The 20,984-nt window shown below is 33.2% G+C and overlaps 1 protein-coding gene across 1 annotated transcript in view; it reads right to left on the bottom strand.

The window, feature by feature from the left end:
- LOC113395978 (zinc finger protein SNAI2-like) overlaps positions 1–20,984 on the bottom strand; it is a 57,228-nt gene that overhangs the window by 6,136 nt on the left and 30,108 nt on the right. The window contains exon 2 of the mRNA XM_026633739.2: positions 16,599–16,733. Coding sequence (XP_026489524.1) covers positions 16,599–16,722 — 124 coding nt within the window. The 5' untranslated portion in view covers positions 16,723–16,733. The remainder of the gene's footprint in view (positions 1–16,598; positions 16,734–20,984) is intronic.

Raw genomic sequence — 20,984 nt, 5'->3', positions numbered from 1 at the left:
GCCAAAAATATACCACAGGTTCAGAAATAAAACCATCAGAGCTGAGAATAATTTGCAATAGGAACTCAGTAAGTTTATTATGTTTTACAATACAATTGACAAAGGTATATATTAAATGGAGACGATGGTATTTCATTGTAATGCTAATTGTAAATTATAGTTGTTTTTGATATCTTACGTCTATGTTTAAATTAATCTATTCTTCCCGGTTCTGCAAAGGTAGATCAAGAGTTTGTGTAAAACTTTATATTGAAAAAGAAATATACGAAGAAAAAAAAGAGGTGTCGTGGGACAGGACTTGCCGTTTAGAAGGTAGTTGCTTCCAAAGTATATTATATATCAAATAATAATATATAAATTGACACAATAAAAAGGGCTCTTGCTACCATCGAAGTTCCTGCTCATACTGAGCCTCGTGGAATTAGTCGTGATGATGGTAAGAGACCTGATGGTATAACATTGGTTCCCTGGGAACGAGGACGGGCCCTTGTGTGGGACGCTACAGGCGTTGACACGTTGGCCCCGTCTCATATCCGAGAAACAATGTTAGGAGCCGGTGCCGCTGCGGAAAAAGCTAAAGCAATAAAAAGATCTAAATATTCGTGTCTTATGTCAAATTACTTTTTTGTCTCATTTGCAAAAAGCTTCATCAAAAGTATAACACCTCGCCTTATTGCCTCCACTGGTGACAGGAGGGCGATTCGTTTTTAGCCCAGAGGATCGGAATTGCGATTCAACGGGGAAATGCTGCTAGTAGCTAGTAGTGTATTTCTTGCCACCATTCCACGCGGACAAGATTTATACAGTAACTATTTTTAATTCATATTTGTATATATTTATGCACTTAATGTTATCAATTCTTATGTTAATAAATACAAATCACAACATTAGTATTAAATATCAATAAATTAAATTGTTATTAAAAATCCTAAAAAGTAAGTTTAAATAATATTATATAAACCGAATAAAATAGAAAAGAAGTAAGAGAGAAAGACAATGAGAGAAAAAAGTCTCTTGGAGGGGGCAGAACACTTTCTCATGTGACGATTTCTGCCAGTTCACTCTATTGTAAGACGCGTAAAATAACTAAGTTCCAAAAATTTGAGCCAGGATCCTTTCTGGACGTACGTAGAACAACTTAACAAAGTTTCATTATAATAAGATGAATGGTTTCGTAAACACATAGAGGACGAAACATAAATACATTAGTTTCTCTTTATAGTTTCACTATCACTGTACTTTTAATTACAATTTAATCATCTTCTTGATAAACACAATATTGGGTGACTTCTAACTTTATTTAAAATAATACTTTCAATCATATCCAAGAGCTTTTGAGTTTGTTTAAAAATTATTTTTCTCTAACAAACAAGCGAACGTGTTGTTCGGCACCACCGGAAGGATGAAACTTCAGTCACTTTATCGTAATCCTATCATTTAATAGCAGTTCATTGTTACGTCGTTATGTTCAATCTATTTGACGTAGGAAATAATTACCTTTCAAAACTACCCGATTATAAGCAACTCAGCGCTCGAGACTCTATAATCTCTTGTATCGTTCTAACTACTACGTAGTAGCTTTGTATCTGTCAGAAATAAATACTTCAATTCCTATAATAAAAAATATACAACGGTGAGTAACATTTATTACATCAATATCGATATAACAAAGCTTATGTATTTCATTTATTGCATCGAATCACATTTAAAAGTAATAGTAAACAAAATTATATTTTGAATATTTGAAACAAAGACGGTTAGATCGTAACATTTCCTGGTCCACGCCACCAAAATCAAAATATACTTTATTCAAGTAGGCTTTTACAAGCTCTTTTGAATCGTTCTTTAATAAACTATATTAAGTTAAGTTCTCACCGATTTGGAATGTAGATTATACCGAGAACAGCCCGCAAGAAACTCAGTAGTTACTCTTTTTCGACATCTAAATTACATTTATATATGTACGTTAAATACAATTATATATGTACGTTATATATCCTGCCTGGAAGTCACACACACACACACACACACACACATCAGCCCGCATTCGTCCACTGCTGGACATAGGCCTCTCCAAATGCACGCCACTGTGATCTTTCTTCGGCAACTCGCATCCAGCTCCTGCCAGCCGTCTTGCGCAAATCGTCACCCCACCGTGCCTGAGGACGTCCTACACTACGTTTGCCGAGACGCGGTCTCCACTCTAGAACACGTTTTCCCCAACGGTTATCGGTTCTACGACAAATATGGCCAGCCCACTGCCACTTCAGCTTACTAATCCGGTGGGCTATATCGATGACCTTGGTTCTCTGACGGATCACCTCATTTCTGATGCGATCCCTCAGAGATACTCCGAGCATAGCCCTTTCCATAGCACGCTGAGCGACTTTAACCCGGTGGACCAGCTTTGTCGTGAGTGTCCACGTTTCGGCTCCGTATGTCATGACGGGTAGGACGCACTGGTTGAAGACTTTCGTCTTAAGGCACTGTGGGATCGACGATGTGAAGATTCGTCGTAACTTCGAAGTCAACAAGCATTAACTCCACGCTTTTTTATCATCTATATAATCTTTTATCGATCGATTGATATGATTGCCAATTACCGAAAGGTGAATATTTCATGGTCTGAGTTCTAATAACATAAAAAAGTTTTTTTTAAGTAAAATTTATTGTAATAAACACAATATTTTAATAAAATGTAGATAAACGATTTTCCCGTTTCGATAATTATTTAGGTATATCTGATACAAATTCAACAACACCGATGCGCAGTTAACATGACACGGAACGTTTAATTATTCTCAGGAGTGCTTACCGGCCATCACTTACGACTGACGCGACGATGGCATCATAGGGTTATTCCTGACACTTCTCTGACAGTAAGCAGAGCAGAGTTGACTGTGTGAGTTTTGAGAGACTGTATGGCACTTATTGAGGGATTCCCATCTGCTTTGTTGAGGGAATAGCATAGACTGCTGCTGGACACGTATATGGTAAACTACTGACGTCCCAGATCGTAAACCCATACATGTGACGTTTTATACACATGTGTAGGATTGAGAGTTATTCAGAATTCATATAAAAAATCATATAAAATGAATCCTGAATCAGGAATGTTGTCGCAGCGTAAGACGATGCATGCTGATTCAGTTGCTGCTGTGATTTACGCCACGGTACCGACGGATACCCACGCTGAGTTACGCTAGGCTTATCCAGCTTCGGCGTAGAGGGCCGTAACCTCCTTCTGTCAGACCATCATGGTTCAGAAGGAGACAGCGGAGTGCGAACGGGAAAAGACCGATACCGCATGGCGGAGACGTCGAAAGCGTCGTCTCCCTTAGCTCCACCATCCGGGTTATAAAAGATAGGGCGTGACCTTGGGGCCGTAGACGCATGAGAGCCGTCAAGCGTTTGGTTTGTACACAACAGAACAGCAAGTGAGAAATTGTAAGGGGAAAACAATAGCCTACCAAAGAAAGTTAGGCAACTTCGTAGAGAACTCGCAAGGGGTCAGAGAAGAGTTTACAACCAAACATTTGCAAAAGCTCCTTCTGACTAAAGTTGGGCCATTGATAAAAGCTCGCTTTTTGGCTCTATTTTTATTAGCATCTGGCCGCCATAGAGTTGTTGTTTGCCATTATTGTACATAAGTGCGTACACGGAGGTGCTGCACCCACTTCGCGATCTTCCTTTGTTTTCTTATAAACACTCTAGGAGACGTCTCCTAGGCGGAAGGAACGCCTACGTAGGCGTTTTATTGAATGGCTAATTTAACAAGTTGACCGCGAAATACAGATCTATCAACTCACGATGGCGTGCCCTTTTACATTAAATTATTATCGGCGTGAGTGAGCGCCGGTCGTGCAATATGTCGCAAGATGTCTTAGTGTGCGTGAGGCAACTGAGACTAGTACTAGTAGTAGACTAGAGGGGGGCATACCTTCGTGAGTGAATAGATCTATAACTATACCTCAATCCAAGAACCACATTCTCTTATAATTTTAATTTCCTGGATGAACTAAGTCATTAATCAAATAACGCGCGTATTTCCAGTTAACATTTATTCGAACCAGAAACTTCGTACGTAGAAAAGTTCGTACTGTAACATATTTAAATATTAATTAATTTTATTTATAATTTACTTGTAAACCACTACACTATTGATTTTGATTTCGCCTTGATAACTTTGACGTTGGCTTTATAGCAAATCACTACAATTCTGATTTTGTCTTGAGTTTTGACACAATCATAATTCATTGTTGCTAATCTAAAGATGTTACTTTTGCTTGGCGTAACCGTTAACACCAATATTGAAAATTAATATTAACCAATAAATAAATAATAATACATTTACTTGTCTCCGTTACTTATATTGTAAAAATTGTTACAATCCAACTGGTATATTAATGTTAAGATTGTTTTCTTTAATATTCATGTTCTGTGTAATGCCTCAATAACCTTTACGGTTAAAAATAACACAACGTTCACGATGTTTATTTGCGAACTAAGACTATAATTTCTTGTTGAATTAACATTTTTCTTGAATTCCACGGGCTTATTCATAAAAATGGAAAATGCTCAGCGAAAGAAATCAGAAACGTCTGTGAATTGAAATGACGAAGGTAAATCGTAAAAACTCGTTTCCGCTTAAAGTTTAAACTTTTTTATTGAATATAATATTGAAATTTAATAAATGTAGTTCATTTGCTGACAGGCATTATATGATGCGAAATGTCTATAAGTTTACTTTTAGCAAAAATTATATTTTTTTACAAATTATTTAGTTCTTTCTTGCTTAATAAACTATTTTCGTAAACAACGGATAAGTTCAACGAATGATGATGACTCTTTCGTTGAGCTTGCTTTCTTGTAATAATTGTAAATGATTTTTATCAAAATCAGTCCGATTTTTAAAATTCCAAAAATCCTCTTGAACTCTTCAGTTGGTTCTTGGCTTTAGAAGATGTATGGAGCATAAGAAGCAATAACCGTGTGGAAAGAAAAGAAAGAATCGCGACGACTATATGATGCGAAATAATTTGAAGCACAGTATAAGTGATACTTAAATTAATTTGGGATTGTTGTCAAAAATATAATAAATATAATAAATGCAACTTAGGCATAAGTCAAATTCAATACGTTAACTTCATTTATAAGCATTGAAAAAAGTATTTGCTTAAGGCTATTAGTGTTTTATCCAGGTTAAAAAGCCTATTCATATTCGAAATATAAAGTATTGCTTTCTATACGAGTATGAAATAAACGAAACTTTTAACATGATATTACTTATGAGCTTAAATCTGAAAATGTCGAGAGTTATATTACGTTAGTTTTTAAATCCTTTGTAACCTTGCTGTTGTTTTAAAACGCAGTGAAAATAATCAGAATTCGTTGATCGGTTCACTGAATTGGGGAAAAAGTGGTCCATTTATCTGTTTGTTATCATTCGAGTATATTGTTTGGAGCTAAACCCCAATACATTACTTTGATTGAAGCAATAAATATGAATATATATATATGTCAAGGAACGAGCAACGCCATTTGCTATTACGATCAAGAACTATGCCTCGGTGTTGCTAGTTAATAAATTATCGATATCGAAATGTTAAGTGGACAATTGGTTGGAATCGATTTTGCGAAACGGCAACACTTCATTTTTGAGGGAGCTGTTATTCATTCATTTGTTATTACCGATTTGATTCCGTAAAATAAGATATTGAGAAGTCCGTTAACGGGTTTATTTGAGCACCGAGTAATGGAGGAAGAGCGATCTGAGCCCGAACGTGCGGAGGATGCGACATATATATATATACTAGCTGTTACCCGCGGCTTTGCCCACGTAGAATATGAATATATTTAAAAATGAACTTAAATGTTACGTTAATGTAATACCTCTTTGTATACCACATTGGTGTGTATTTCAGTCCTTAGGGTAGAATATCCAGAAACGCTTAAATGTGAATCAACTCATTTTTAATCGGTAGCCCAAGAATAAAATTTCGAGCTTCTAACTTCAAAATGACAGACTTCCAGACTAACCTGAATACGAAATGTTAACACCTATTTTTCCCTTTAGGCCTAAAATATCAAGAAAGGCTTAAATACGTATCTACTCATTTTTAATCAGTAGCTCAAAAATAAAGTTTCATGCTTCTATCTTAAAAATGACGGACTTCTATACAAACTTTCAACCCTTATATCACCCCCGTAGGGGTAGAATATGCAGAAACACTTAAATAAGTATCTACTCCTTTTTAATCAGTATCTCAAAAATAAAATTTTATGTTTGTAACTTAAAAAATGACTAGCTCCCATAAAAACTTTCAACCCTTATTTCACCCCCTTAATGGTAGATTATTTAGAAACGCTTAAATACATATTTACTCAATTTTTATCAGTATCCCAAAAATAAAGTTTCATGATTCTATCTTAAAAATGACGGACTTCTATACAAACTTTCAACCCTTATATCACCGTAGGGGTAGAATATGCACGAACACTTAAATAAGTATCTACTCCTTTTTAATCAGTATTCCAAAAATAAAGTTTCATGTTTCTAACTTAAAAAATTCCATACGAACTTTCAACCCCTATTTCACCCATTTAGGGGTAGAATATCCAAAATTCCCTCCTGTTTTAAAGCTTTAAGCATACAAAGGGACATAGCGACAGAGAAAGCGACTTCGTTTTATACTATGTAAAGAAGATATATTCATATATATATTATAAACAAAAACTTCAGTTATTCTGCGATTTAATTGTATAAACCTTAAAACATACTAAGCTATAATTTAAGAATTTATTTTAAAAAATTATAATTTACAGAGTAATTTGAACGAATAGATCAAAGTTAAAACTTTATTGGTCTCTCTTTCTCTCTCCGTAGGTATATATAATACGTAAACATCGAAATTTATTGTACATATTTTGAATATTTATTATAAAAGCGATGGAATAAAACTTCAATTATAATAATCATTCAAAAGGTTCTGAGCCTTTTGTCTTGAAACAACAAAAAAACAATTGGAATTATTCAGGAAATTTATAATTTAACATTTCACATTGAAATTTAAAATATATATATTTATAAATTAAATTATAAAATATTTTTTTTATACAAACGATAGAAAATATTTATTATTCTTATGATTTTTTATTTGAGTTATTTATTATTATGATGAGTTTTAGTAATGATACTATATTATGATCACGGATTCAATTAAGAATATTTTGCTCCCTTACTTGCTTTGACATGGGTTTAAGAAATAATCAATATATACGCTACTTAAATCGGTGTCATTTCTATCATTTATCTTTACTCGTATCTAATTAAAACGAGACATCGCGTCCGCATTGATGCTGCGGCAGTGTCACTCGTGTCCCACATAAGATATTAGCGGAATTGAGACGTTATTAGGTAACGTACCTTTAAATACGATATAAAAGTCTTGCTTCTATAGATGGTTATCTGTAATATATATTCTACAATTCGTTCTTTTTTTATATGAGTGACATTTTTATTTTTTTATTTTGCATTCGTACACTAGATCGTCCAGTTTATAATAATTTTAGTATTTTTATTTTTGTTCTAAATTATATAAAACAAAGTAATGTCCGCTTGATCCTTCTAAATAAATCAATAAATTTCAAAAATATATATAAAAAGAGCGATTAACGAGGGTAGTATTCATAAATATTTCGTACCAAAGTGCTGAACTGTAATAACGTATCTCAAAAGCTATTTCCGTGCGCTTACATGACTAGGGTTGTCCAGAATTTCGGAGATAGATCAAAACAATATAAGAGAAAATTGTAGGTCCTACAAACGTCTACAAAAAGTCCACAATAACATGTGTCCATCGCTAAGGTACATGATATCATGATATGATTAGTAAAAGATCAAAGGTTATTTACGAGGCATTTTCTCCAATTCATTATTACTTATTCAGATATTAATATTAGTTACCTTGGGCATTTAATATAATATAAAAATAGACGATAAAAATATAGTTATAAATTTAGATTAAATTGTTTTTTACACTATAACATTTGAACGAATAGTACAGAAAATTTCACCGTTTCCACATTATGTGCAACGAAAAACGTTCGCTGTGAAATGGGTCGTCGAATAACGAGCTGTAACAATAAAATTTTAACCTTGGCAGTTAAAATTTGAATCTATAAGCCGTGGACAAATTTTGATATATGTTTCTAAATAAAAAAAGCACTTTTTTTGCCAAGCGCACTCACTTCTCATTATCTTTGTTAATAAATTCCCCCCGTACGAAGCCTGGGCAAGTTGCTAGCTTGTATATGCACTTTTACAAAATTATGTATTAAAATTTCTCATATTCATAGTAAAATATATTAGTATTATATTAAATTTAGATTACATAGTAGATTAAATTCTCTTCGTGTAGGTATTCCAACCATTTCTTAAACGAAAATATTAAAATCGTAAATATTTTTCAAGTGTAACTGTCATCGGATGTAAAACTGCTAGTTTTAACTTCTTGATCTTCTTTCAACTTCACAATAAACAGTTTTTTCAGCTTATTTTTTTAGGGAACATCTTACTTATTAATATATAAAAATTAGAAGCGCATAAAACATTAATTGCCATTTTCTATTTGCATCCCACTAATAGGACATATAATATTGACATAAACAAATATATCTTATCTGAGTCCAGCGTCTCCCATGAATATAACCACTGTTATAGCTGACTAAATCAGAGGTCGCGTGGTTTTTAGCCAACAAATGTACGACTCATCTGAGTAAGCTCGAGGCGATGCCACGACGTGAAGACTGAAACCACCCGACTCATATAGGTAATGGACGATCACGGTTGTTTTGGTAAATACCTGAATAAGTTCGGATGTGTAGCGACAGCGATGAGCTACAAATGCCAGGTGGACAGAGTATTATTACTCAGCAAACGCTGCGTCCTGGTTAACCTGGCCCTCTCAGAGGACTTGCTGAACTAGGAAAGAAAGATTCCCGCTCGGCTTCTCGACTCTTATATACAAATGGTGGAGGAGCATATGGGTCACCTGATGGTAAATACTACATATGCCCACAATTATGGCAAAATAAGAAGCAGTCACATTAACACATACAGATCACATCACATTTCAATCATGTCTGTAGATGAAAACTAAAATAGAACTTAATAACCCTTTCAACGTTTCCAATTTTATTTCCTATATTTTCAGATATGTTTCGTTGCAGCTTATATTTGAAACTACACGAACCGTCCATTATTTAGAAATGACGTCAACGTCGTTGTGATTTTAACAGCTGTGCAAAAACCAGAAGTGGCTGAATTATTTATTCTTTAGTCGTAGTTAACCTTTATAAAATATAAAATATGCAAGAGGCAATTTTCGTCGTCAATTCCTAACTGATTATTTTATTTGCAGTCATAGGAACTAACTGGTAGATTTTTGAAATATATGCTTTCATATTTAACGGGTTCAATTAGTTTCGCGAAACTTTTTAACGTCGAATTACCTTGCAATCCGTATAGTAAACTTATAATTAATATAAACAACAAACATAATTAATAGGCAATAATTATTTAATATTATATGCAATAAATAATAATTAATTAATCTTAAGTCCGTTAAAGAATGAAACTCCAGGAACTCCCAGTTATTAGAGATATCGGTGTCGTAACTGATAGTAGAGATGGTCAGAAGCCTTACTAGAGCATGAACGTTTTTGGGTTTCATCACACGTAACAGAGCTGACTTCAGGAGAATCAAATGCATCATAGCGATATTTAATAAGATGGATCGCTGGATGTCCTCGAATATGCGGTCACGGCATGGAATCCACACTACCAAATCATTGTAGGCATAGGGCGAATTCAACGATCTTTTACGAGGTACCTAGAAAGACTCTTACTAGGTATGTACTTATGTAATCATGTAATCGTAATCTTTTTTTAATTTTTAAAGACACAACACTGTATAATTAGTAATTAAATTAAGTTTCGCACTACCGAGAGTTGTATTAGATTTTGTTGTTTCACTATAATGTTGCCCACGGCCCCTGTCCCTATTTTTTACAATATGACTAGCCTGTATATATATTGAGTTATTATTGTATGATAATATTTAGCTTAAAAGGTTTTCTGAAATACATTAAATTGATTGGAAATTTGATTTCAAAATACTCAGAATTTTTTTCGTGATCCTATGTAAGAAGATTATAATACAGTATATTGTCGATAAATAAATAAAATAAATCAAAAACTTCCATTCGCTTGTGACTGTTGCTAACTATTTAAATGAAATGAAAATATATCCGTGTAAATGATCCTAAGTGATTAATAACTGTCCAACTCTTAATTTTGTTTTCAACTCTTTGCTTTCATATAATTAATATGCCTTGACAGATGTATCAGTATTTTAATATTACAATAAACCGAAGAGCATAAATCATACATAAATTAAAAAGTGGTTTCAAAGTAACGTGGAACAAATATAACGAAATAGTTTTTGTTACTTTATTTTAGATTTTCTAGTTACCTGAACGTCGGTGCAATGTCAATCAAATTTTCGAAAAAAAAATCACACGTTCTAGTGAGAGGAACGAAACCAAACTTTTTTCGTTGTAATGTATAATATTACTTAATCAATGATTATAGAATTGATAAAATCATAAATATTTTCTTAAGAGAACGTTAAAGATATTTACGATGAATTATACTTGGTGGGAAGGTTTTGTACAAGCTCATCCAGGTCAGATACCTTATCACATATTCTAATACCAATCAGAAATACTTAGTATTGTTGTGTTGTGTTCCGCTTGGAAAGGAGAGTAAGCCAGTGTAACTATAGGCACATGGGACTTAATACCTTAGTTTCCTGGGTTTTTGGCACATATTCGATTTAAGGACTTTATGATAACCACTCACCGTATGGTGGATCTAGGTCCATCCGACGGTGACGATCGATCGCAATCGAACCTTTTAGCCTCTGTTGTAAAATGACAAAATCAAAGTAATATTAATTTAACATACAAAGTACCTACATGATAATAATAAACATTGATAGAGCGATATTAGAAATATCATCCTATTTTGTCCGCTTTGATGTAAATGACTAGGTTTGTGGAAGGTCCTCCCGACCCCCGGCTGCCCTCTAGCCGGCCTGAGCATTTGAACGAAATTAAAGGGGTGGCACTCGATTTCCACTCTCTAAAACCAAATATAAGAAAATGTATATGTTAAATGCTGCAATGTAAATCAATCCAGCACAGCGGGCTCTCACAAAGACTAATTGATATTTTGTAGTACTTTGATATTGACTTTATATTCAAATGTTTTGCCTGATTTTAAAATAGACTGATAGAAGCGTTGACAATACACGAAGATTAATTAAGTGTTTTCATAATACTTATCTCAGACAGGTGTAATTATTATTATAAATGAATATATAAATATTAAAACGAGGTACAGTATTATGCACAAGTATACTTTATTTAAGTAAAAAAAATAATTGAATACCAGTCAATTTCGATGTTTCGCATCAGCCAGTCCATCGAACGCCCAGTTTAGGCCACATTTTTTACAGTTTTTATAGTTCTCTTTGAGCATGTGTCACTTGTATAACAAAAACTTTTTCATCGGGAGCCTTTCAATGAATATGAAGACCATTAGGGAATATTAATTAATCCGTAGAAACCTAATATGATTGAAAATCTGACTATGTTTCCCGTCCGTATTGCTTGGGGCGAGGGCGGCTATAACGAGCACTGGGCACTTTGAATTATTTACCTATTCGTTAATGGACTACGTTTATATGCTTGTACCTACACGAGCTTAATATCAAGCTTTGTCATACGATTCAGTTTTGAAATAGATTGACTATGACAGGTACGTTTTAGTCCGAATACAAAATGTTTTACGGCGCGGCCCACACGAACATATCAACGATATTTTATTTCAAACAGATCATTGTAATTTGTAATATGCAAATTATTTCGAGAGGAAATGTTTCATGGAAATGAGTGTTTAATGTTATTAATGTTATATAAGTGGACATGGCCCAGTGTATATACTGATAACAGCGGGTTCGATTTTGGATATGTATGGTTCAATAAGTCGCGGATGAAATTCTACCACATGTGTATCCACTAACTGCTGCGAAGAGGATAAGCGGATTGCTAGTCAGTCTCGAACCATGACAGAGCAATTTGCTATTTTTATATAAATGCATTTTTTTTAACCAAGTGAAACTTTCAAAATAGTTTTTGCAATTTAACATTTAAAATGCGGCACTAATAGAAATCTAAAAAAATCTTTTTGCATTTAAGAGCCCAATTTATGGGGAATGTTAAAGGCTATTTACTTTTCGCTACGGCCTGCGGGGCGGGGGAGAGAGCGGGACCGTTTAACGCGGGAGAACCAAGTGCGGAGTAGATAGTTATAATATATTTTTCGTTATATAAAACAAATCGACAGCTTAAACATTTATGTTACAGGATGTTCGACGATTTTATCATTCGATCAAACTACTTTAATCCTAATTTTTATTTTATACAAATCTCTATTATTTCAATTTATGTCTGAAACATGAAACAAAAAAAATTGAGATTTTTAATAATAAAATTAAATGAAAAATGTTGCATTCCGTACATCTCTAGTTTTAAAAGCGATGTTTCAAACGAATCATAAATTAACAGTAATCACAAATTACTTTTTACGTTTATATGGTTTGCGTAATATGAATAGACTATAATGAAAACGAATATTCGTCCATCGTTAGGTATAGAAAGCTGCATCTTAAAAGAAAATTTACAAATTTTGTTGTAACCGGCTACAGCTTGTATAGAAAAGGACTAGTACTGAAATAAAAAATAAATGTCAAATGCTTTTAACGAGTAAAAAGCGCCTTTGATTATATTTTAAATACATAATAATTGCCCAAACACCTCTATACGTTCTATTTATTTAAATGTAGATATAATTAATAAATACATAAAACGTAACCATGGAAAACGCATAACCGTGGAATTACTCAAGGGTGTATTTAAAAATTATATTAAGAAATCATGCGACTGATAAATACGAACGTTACTTCTGAGTACAATAAGCTTTTACCTAAAGTTCAGATAGATTTAACATTGACAAACAGACTTTAAATAAAATGCCCCTACCATTTGGAGATAATTATATTACTAAACAACCACACATACCGAAGTGCTGTTTCGGATAAAGGATATTTTTTACAGGATTGGAAGGATTTCAATTTGCTCTTAGCACCTATTCATAGCGCTCATAAAATTGCTGACGCTAGCTTCCAGCGACAGTTGAAATCAATTTGCTTAAGATGTTGAAGATTTTACGTATACTATTTGAGCGTGAAAAATGTGTACGAAAATTAATTACTTAAATAAAATTAATGAGATAGTGGTATGGTTTATTTACTTTTATTTTTTTTAAATAGCCCTTACAAAGGTTACGAATAACATAAACAGCCTGTAAATTTCCCACTGCTGGGCTAAGGCCTCCTCTCCCTTTGAGGAGAAAGTATGGAGCATATTCCACCACGCTGCTCCAATGCGGTTTGGTGGAATACACATGTGGCAGAATTTCGTTGAAATTAGAAACATGCAGGTTTCCTCACGATGTTTTCCTTCACCATCGAGCACGAGATTAATTATAAACACAAATTAAGCACATGAAAATTCAGTGGTGCCTGCCTGGGTTTGAACCCGAAATCTTTGGTTAAGATGTACGCGTTCTAACCATTGGCCTATCTCGGAAAAAGTATTTCCGTGAAATAAGTTTCCATATTAACCAAAATAATAAGTGTTGCTGTTAATATTAGAGGAAATGTAAAATGTAAATGTAACATTTATTTGTAAAAAGGATATTATTATGAATAGAGATAGGTCGCATATGCAATTATTGAGTTAAACATAGATATCATTGTAGCACGTGCCATGATTTTTGTTATCACTATCGTTAACAAAAATATACCTTTAGAGAAGACTAGTTATTTATATTAGAGAGTCAGTTCTTTGTATTGTCAATAGAAACGCGCGTCCTGAGAATAATGACACGGATGTAAATGAAGATGTCTTTCATGAAGCTCAACAGATAGCCGGCGTTTATATCGGAATAACTATTCAGGTACGAAAAGGACCTGGTAGAATGAATTTAAGTACACGAAAACTAATTAATAGAAAGATTTTCTATAAACGTAACGTATGAAAATATTTGTGATTTTTTTATTATAGTTTATTTTTTTTGTGTAATAGTACTCGTAAATAAGAAAGATTTTGGTTTACTTAACAAGAATAAATGACATATAATATGTTGGTTTTATATCATGTTTCTGGCTACTGCAAATAATGTCAGAAACCTTTTTCATGAATATCACTCCAAGGATTTTAGTAACGCGTTTGTTTATCTTTTAGTGACAAACGATTCTGTAGTCAATTTATATTTATTGAATGAAAAGATTTTATCAAAACTGGTACATTATTAGGATTTGCTAAATTTAAAAAAGCATCATAAGATACGACTTTATTTCATATTGGTTTTCACGTATTTGTAACTAATTGTGACTCTATATTTATTTTTCAAATGTAATTTGCAGGCCACCTGTTGTTAAATGGTCAGCACCGCTCATGGGATTGGCGCTGTAACAAATATTAACTATTCTTTACATCGCCAATTCACCATCAACCAGAGGAGCTAAGATGTCATATCTTTTATTCCTTACACACCCTTCAACGCAGTTTGGCGGTAGAATATCTGATGAAAGGGTGATACATGCCTAAATGGGCTTGCACAATAGATTAAGTACTCTCAGCGTATTGAGAGTACTCAACGAGCTTTGCCGAAACATCTTGTTGTTCATGAAAAAGAATTTTCCCACAGATAATGATGGCAAAATTTATTTTGATTTATCTTCGGAGTGGGCGCGAAATTTTAGAACTTAGTTTTCTACTCAGTATTGTCAACAATAAGATAACCAGTTTGGAAAAAAACGTGAGTAAACTGAGATCGGTTTTCTCTAGGACTTATACCCCTACGCTGGTTATATCGGCCACTTTGGTAAGGTTGTGTGATAGATATAACAATATTCTTAAATCTGTTCCTGGCAATGACATTTTTACGACTGTCTCTCAATCTTTAGAAATAAGTTATTTAACTATTATTAAATGTATATTGAGTTAAGTTTTTTAATTATTTTGACATGAATCTAGAAGTGCTGTAATGACATGCATATTAACTATTTTATTATTGTTATGTTAGGTAATATTTAAATGCTTTGTTCGTACATTGTAAGTGTGCTTTTACAAATAAAATAAACAAAAACTTAGTGATAAAAAAAGAGAGAATTATTTATTAATTATTTTGTTCAAACCAAAGAAATAAGACATCAGGTTAGTAAACCAACAATTAAATTACGCAATTGTTTGGGATGCTTTCGATTCTAAAACACCTTAATTCTTACATCGATTTTTCAAAAAAACAAAAACAGAATCGAGCGGTGCTCATTGATATATATTTGCAGCTTTTACGTCACGTAAGCCCTGCGTGCAAAAGCACGTACACCATTTTGTAATATTTGATATACGTGAATAAGTTAAAACAATTTATATCATCATCGAGTTTCCACGGATTTAATTGGATAGACAAATACAAACAGCCAAATTAAATTTCAATTGCATTTACGTTTGATCTACAATGAACTAAATTCGCACATGAACTAACTTTACCACATACTAGTAGAAAATCAATGGCGAAAGCCTAATTAGCGTCATAAAGGTTGCATCCATTTCATCAATGTTAGACGCTTAGTCAATAGATGTCCCCGCTCTAAGCTGTACAAATATAAACACTTAACATTTATGCAGTTATGAACAGCGTTCAGTGAGATAGGTTTATACGTGTAGTTATAACAAAGTTGCTCATCCCTAGTACACGTGGAACAAGTGGGTACTTACAGCGTACAGCTGAAATTAGTGGAATATGTTTTATGCATCATCCACGAGTAGGAATGCATTTAAAGTTTTGAAAAATGAAAGCGTATTTACTATGACCGAGAGTTATCACTCTTTTGTGTTACGTTAACGATTTTACTCATAATGCTGTTTTCGTTAAGTCAATATCGTACGTACCATGGCATTGATACATGCAATGCACAATGAAGCCTGTTAAAATTATTTTTATAACAAACATGAAGTTTATGATTGGTGTATGTATCGTTTCGAAGTTTCCTTTGATGTAGGTACGGGGTTTCTTCTTTTATAAATTGTCGAACGAAACTCTGTTCGCTTAGATGAAAGATTCCAATGACTATTACATTTTTCACAAGAAAATAGACGAGGTATAGTGCCTATAAGAAACAAATTCTTAGCAACAAAATTTTTAATAAAAAAAACGATCATACACGAGGTATGTAATATCATGTTTCTTTACAGTGAAATATTTCGTCATTAAGTATCTCCAATTACCTTACGTTAAGAGGGTATTTTCTTTTCATCAAATCTATAAGTTTTCAACGTCACTGTCATTTTGCACTACTTATATATTTAAAGGTCGAAGTAAAGGGTTATATATAAACAATTACCTGTGGTAGCCGTGTCCTCAGAGGGGCTGTAGCAAGGCGGAGCCACGCTGGCCTCTGTCGGGCTGCAGGGGGGCGGACCATCATGACGCTGGTTGCTTTTCTTCACCATATAGCAGCGCGGCATCGCGGCCAACGCTGTCATATAAAATTACTTTAACATAACGAAACATTTTTTATTTTCATAACGTGAGTCATGTATTCGTTTCAAATACATAAATTATAATCTAATCAATAGTTCAAGGCGATACGATGGAGGGAGTCTTGTTATTATGGGTATTGTGTGCTGCATTTTTAGTATTCTAAGATAGAAATTACTGTCAATAATACACATTATCTTTTTTTTTTTTTGTTCTTAATTAATAAGGCATGGTTTCACTTATATTTAAAGTAACTTTTTTAATGTTTGTATTTTTCGTCGAAAACTTCGTCTGGTCAGTCTATTTGAAGTATCTTTCGTGTTTGTCCATCTCGTCAAAATATATGGAGCAAATTATATTTTTACGACTTTAAGATTAGACTAAAGCAAGATCTTTGTTAACCCCTCAACCCTCTGACTTACGCAGTTACCTGAAATTCGGGATTTAATAAACCTTTGTTTTTTTTTTTCACAAAAAAAATGTTTATAATTCAATGGCGCGTCTAAAAAGTACCACGCTTAATGTTTATATAATATTTTGCTTATGATACAGGAGAGTCGGTATTAATAACATCAAAGCATATGATTATACAATTCAAAATAATGCTATTGTCAGACACTTTGCGTACCATGTACATAAATGCATCCTGTGAAAAGTTTTCTAAAATAGCAGGTATTCAATGTAATCGCTCGCTCAATTACCTTTGTTCGGTTTAAAAAAATACTTAAGTAGTTTTATCGTACAATAATGATACAAGATGAGTTTCTATATATCATTTGTTTGTACGATATAGTTTAAATATAACTGATATAACTTTTATTTTAAACGATAACCTCATTTAATATGCAAATTTTTGTGCAAATCCGCACCGCCAAATTGTTATATGCGTGATAGGTAAACATCGCTAAGAAACCTGGATGTTTTGGATGAAAATCTGTTATATGTTTATTCCAATTCCCATGGGAGCAGAGTGGTGGGATAAGGTCCTAACTTCTAACGGAGATGTCGTTATATTCAACCAGGGATACTTATACTTGCTGTGACTTTTGTGCTGCCCATTTAATGAAAAAATAACTGAAACACAGCTGAATCGATTTTAGAGAGTACGTACTCGTGTGTTTATTTTATTATACGTCGTTTGATCTTAAGATTCGATACAAACAAAAAAGGGAGTAACTAGGGTTTTAGCTATTAGAATCCAGTGTTAAGCCTAAACAAGTAGCCTTTCTTCTCTTAGAGTTCAAGCTTGCTTCATTCCAAATTTCATGAAATTCGATTCAGTGGTTTGATAAAGCAACAGACATACTGATACACGGACAGAGTTACTTTGGCATTTACAATATTATTTTAAATATATTTGTAGAGTCCATATACACGCGACTTACAAAAAAAATTAAAGAGGCATTGCAACGTATGCAGACCATGACTATTTACGTTACCATACTATGTTAACTTGTTAAAATGTGAATAGTATGACGGGTAACGTAGATTTGAGCGTCGGTAAAGTTATCGACAGCTCTATATTAACTCCGATTTAAAATTTATAGAAACTCATCTCACAAAACGGATCTTTAATGATTTTTTAAAATAAACAACACAATAAATTTATTCAGAAAGAAAATACTTTCAGGCTTTTATTGTGTCGGGGTAAATTTTTTGTAATTGTATAATTAGAGCGAAGTCGTATTGAATAGATTGGAATAAAAGTCGGAAACCAATTAAATGTCCGAACTTTGTTAAAATTTCGTAACAACATTTTCATGAACGATTGAAGGCAATTTTAAATGTCATAATTGACACACCAATTAATTATTATAATTAATAAAGGAAACTAAATTAATGTTTCAAAGCCTAATCACAATGTTTTAATTACATGTGCTCTTAATTCATCTGCACGTTAAAAACATTGAAAATACTTAACACTAGGTAATATTTGGTGCTTGTCTGGTACGCATGTGTACATAGATTTGTTCGTTTTGTTAACAGCGGGAGGGAAGCGTCGCTTTGTGTGTGTAACGTGCTTCATTACACAGAACAAATTGTTTTGTTATTGCACGGATGAATGAATAATATCCGAAGTATTATACAATAACGGTATTTAACTATATATTATTTTCGAATGCAATTTGTATTTCATCATAAGTGGTATTAAAGTTGATTGATTTGTGTTATCGATTCCGTCGGAACCCGTGCCTCATGAGAGCTGCCATGGCACGCGCCGCGTTAATCGATAAAGTAAATGATATAACGAAGCAAAGTAAATGACGGAATGCTTTCTCTCAAACAGGTCTGAGGGAAATTCGTCGACACTATGATGTGTTTATCGACTTCAGTATTCTGTGACTGATTATTACTTACAGTGACAGTATTCTTAAGTAACTGATACCTATTAAGAAGTTAGATAATAAACATACGTTTAAGAGTTATTCTTCTCAGATGCTATTACTCAACATAAATGTATACGTAATACAGATGCTTATGTTCGAAAGTATATATTTTTTACTAATATAATACCAAAGTGCGTTAAAGTTATCGATTACGATAATGACGTAAGTTTGACAAGCCCGATGAAGATATTATGAAAAAAAACATTACACTTTCTATTATATTTAAGATAAAATATTTTAGTATCTAAAGGTGTCAACACTAGTAGAATTCAATAATATCTGAAAAAAAATCGATATCATCATTTATATTATTTATATATGTTGCAGCATAATTAATTATTAGTATTTATTATGCATATCACTCTGTATCTTAAGAATTATAAGATGAAAATATATATAACTGTCGTCAAGCGATATTTTTTGTAAAGCTATAATCGTACTATATACATCGCGTCCGAGAGGCTTTTTGATAGTAACAGTCGGGTACACTAACGAATGAAACGTTAAAAGGATTAAAATATCATACGACCTGTTTCATTAAAATTTTGAAATATTATGAAATATAAGAAGATTAAAAATTATTAAAATAATTCTTTTTTTTTTGCCGATGATTTGCTATCTGCCTGTGCTTTATTCTGAAATCTTCATGAAAATAATTGATATGCATATTTGCGTAGACATGAACTTAGGCAATATTTGCCGGGAGCAAGCTGACGTCGTCTAAATATTTGTCTCTCAGGAAGCGTATAAGTGCATCAACAAGCAACCGATATCTTTCGGTCGGCAACAAGTGACGTCTCTTCTCGTCATTGAAAATTAATTTATCACAATTGCTGCTCCGCTTCTGCGTGTATTTTCTTAGTTGGCGTTTATTTTATTTTTGTGTTCCGTTTTATTAGCGTTTCACGCTGTATAACACGTTTTCTAAAATCTGATTGAATTTTAAGTTTACTTGGTGGGTAGGACTTTGTACAAGCTCGTCTGGGTAGGTACCCACTCATTAAATATTCTACTGCCAAACAGCTGTACTCAGTATTGTTGTGTTCCGGTTTGTAGGGTGAGTGAGCCAGTTTAACTACAGGCACAAGGGATATAACATCTTAGTTCCCAAGGTTGCGCATTGGCGATCTAAGGAATGGTTAATATTTCTTACAGAGCCATTGTCTATGGGTGATGGTAACCACTTACCATCAGGTGGCCCATTTGTTCTTCCGCCATATAACCTATACCATAAAATAAAAATAAAAAAATAAAGAATAATCGGAAAAGAAGTTCGTTATAAAGCACTAGAGTGGTGCTCATTATTAAACCGACTTTATCGTTACGAAAGGTATATTAAGACACGGCATTGTTTTAAAGAGCAATGCTGTCTCCGAAGTAAAGACTTCAATGTATAATATAATAGACTATCTCATTTAATGACTTCCGAGCATAAACGCTTATTGAAAATAATAAGCGATTTCTCTTGGGATAAATAAAGATATTACGAATATATTTAGTAGCTTTTACTCGCTATTTCGTTCTCGTAGACACTGGCATTCCGCCACTGTTTATAGCATTTATTCAAACTCTAGGCGTAAATTAGCAACTGTTCATAGAAAATAAGTGAATATCAAGTAGTATAAACCTGTTCTAAATAATGTGCTTAACAAAAATATTATTCAAACACATTTAATTTAGACTCAGTTATGTAGGTCGTTGTATTGCAGTTAAATCGAAATACTAGATATTTCCCAGTGACGCTATTGAAGTAACTGACAATGTTGATAGATGTGGCCTTAGCCTTTAACGACCTCCCTTTTTCTTTTATAACACTGAATGACTGAAATTGACACGAACTTTGCCATTTGAAATATTTTGGA

The sequence above is a fragment of the Vanessa tameamea genome, chromosome Z (genome assembly GCF_037043105.1).
Source record: "Vanessa tameamea isolate UH-Manoa-2023 chromosome Z, ilVanTame1 primary haplotype, whole genome shotgun sequence".
Taxonomy (NCBI): domain Eukaryota; kingdom Metazoa; phylum Arthropoda; class Insecta; order Lepidoptera; family Nymphalidae; genus Vanessa; species Vanessa tameamea.
This window is presented reverse-complemented; position numbering and strand designations above follow the sequence as displayed.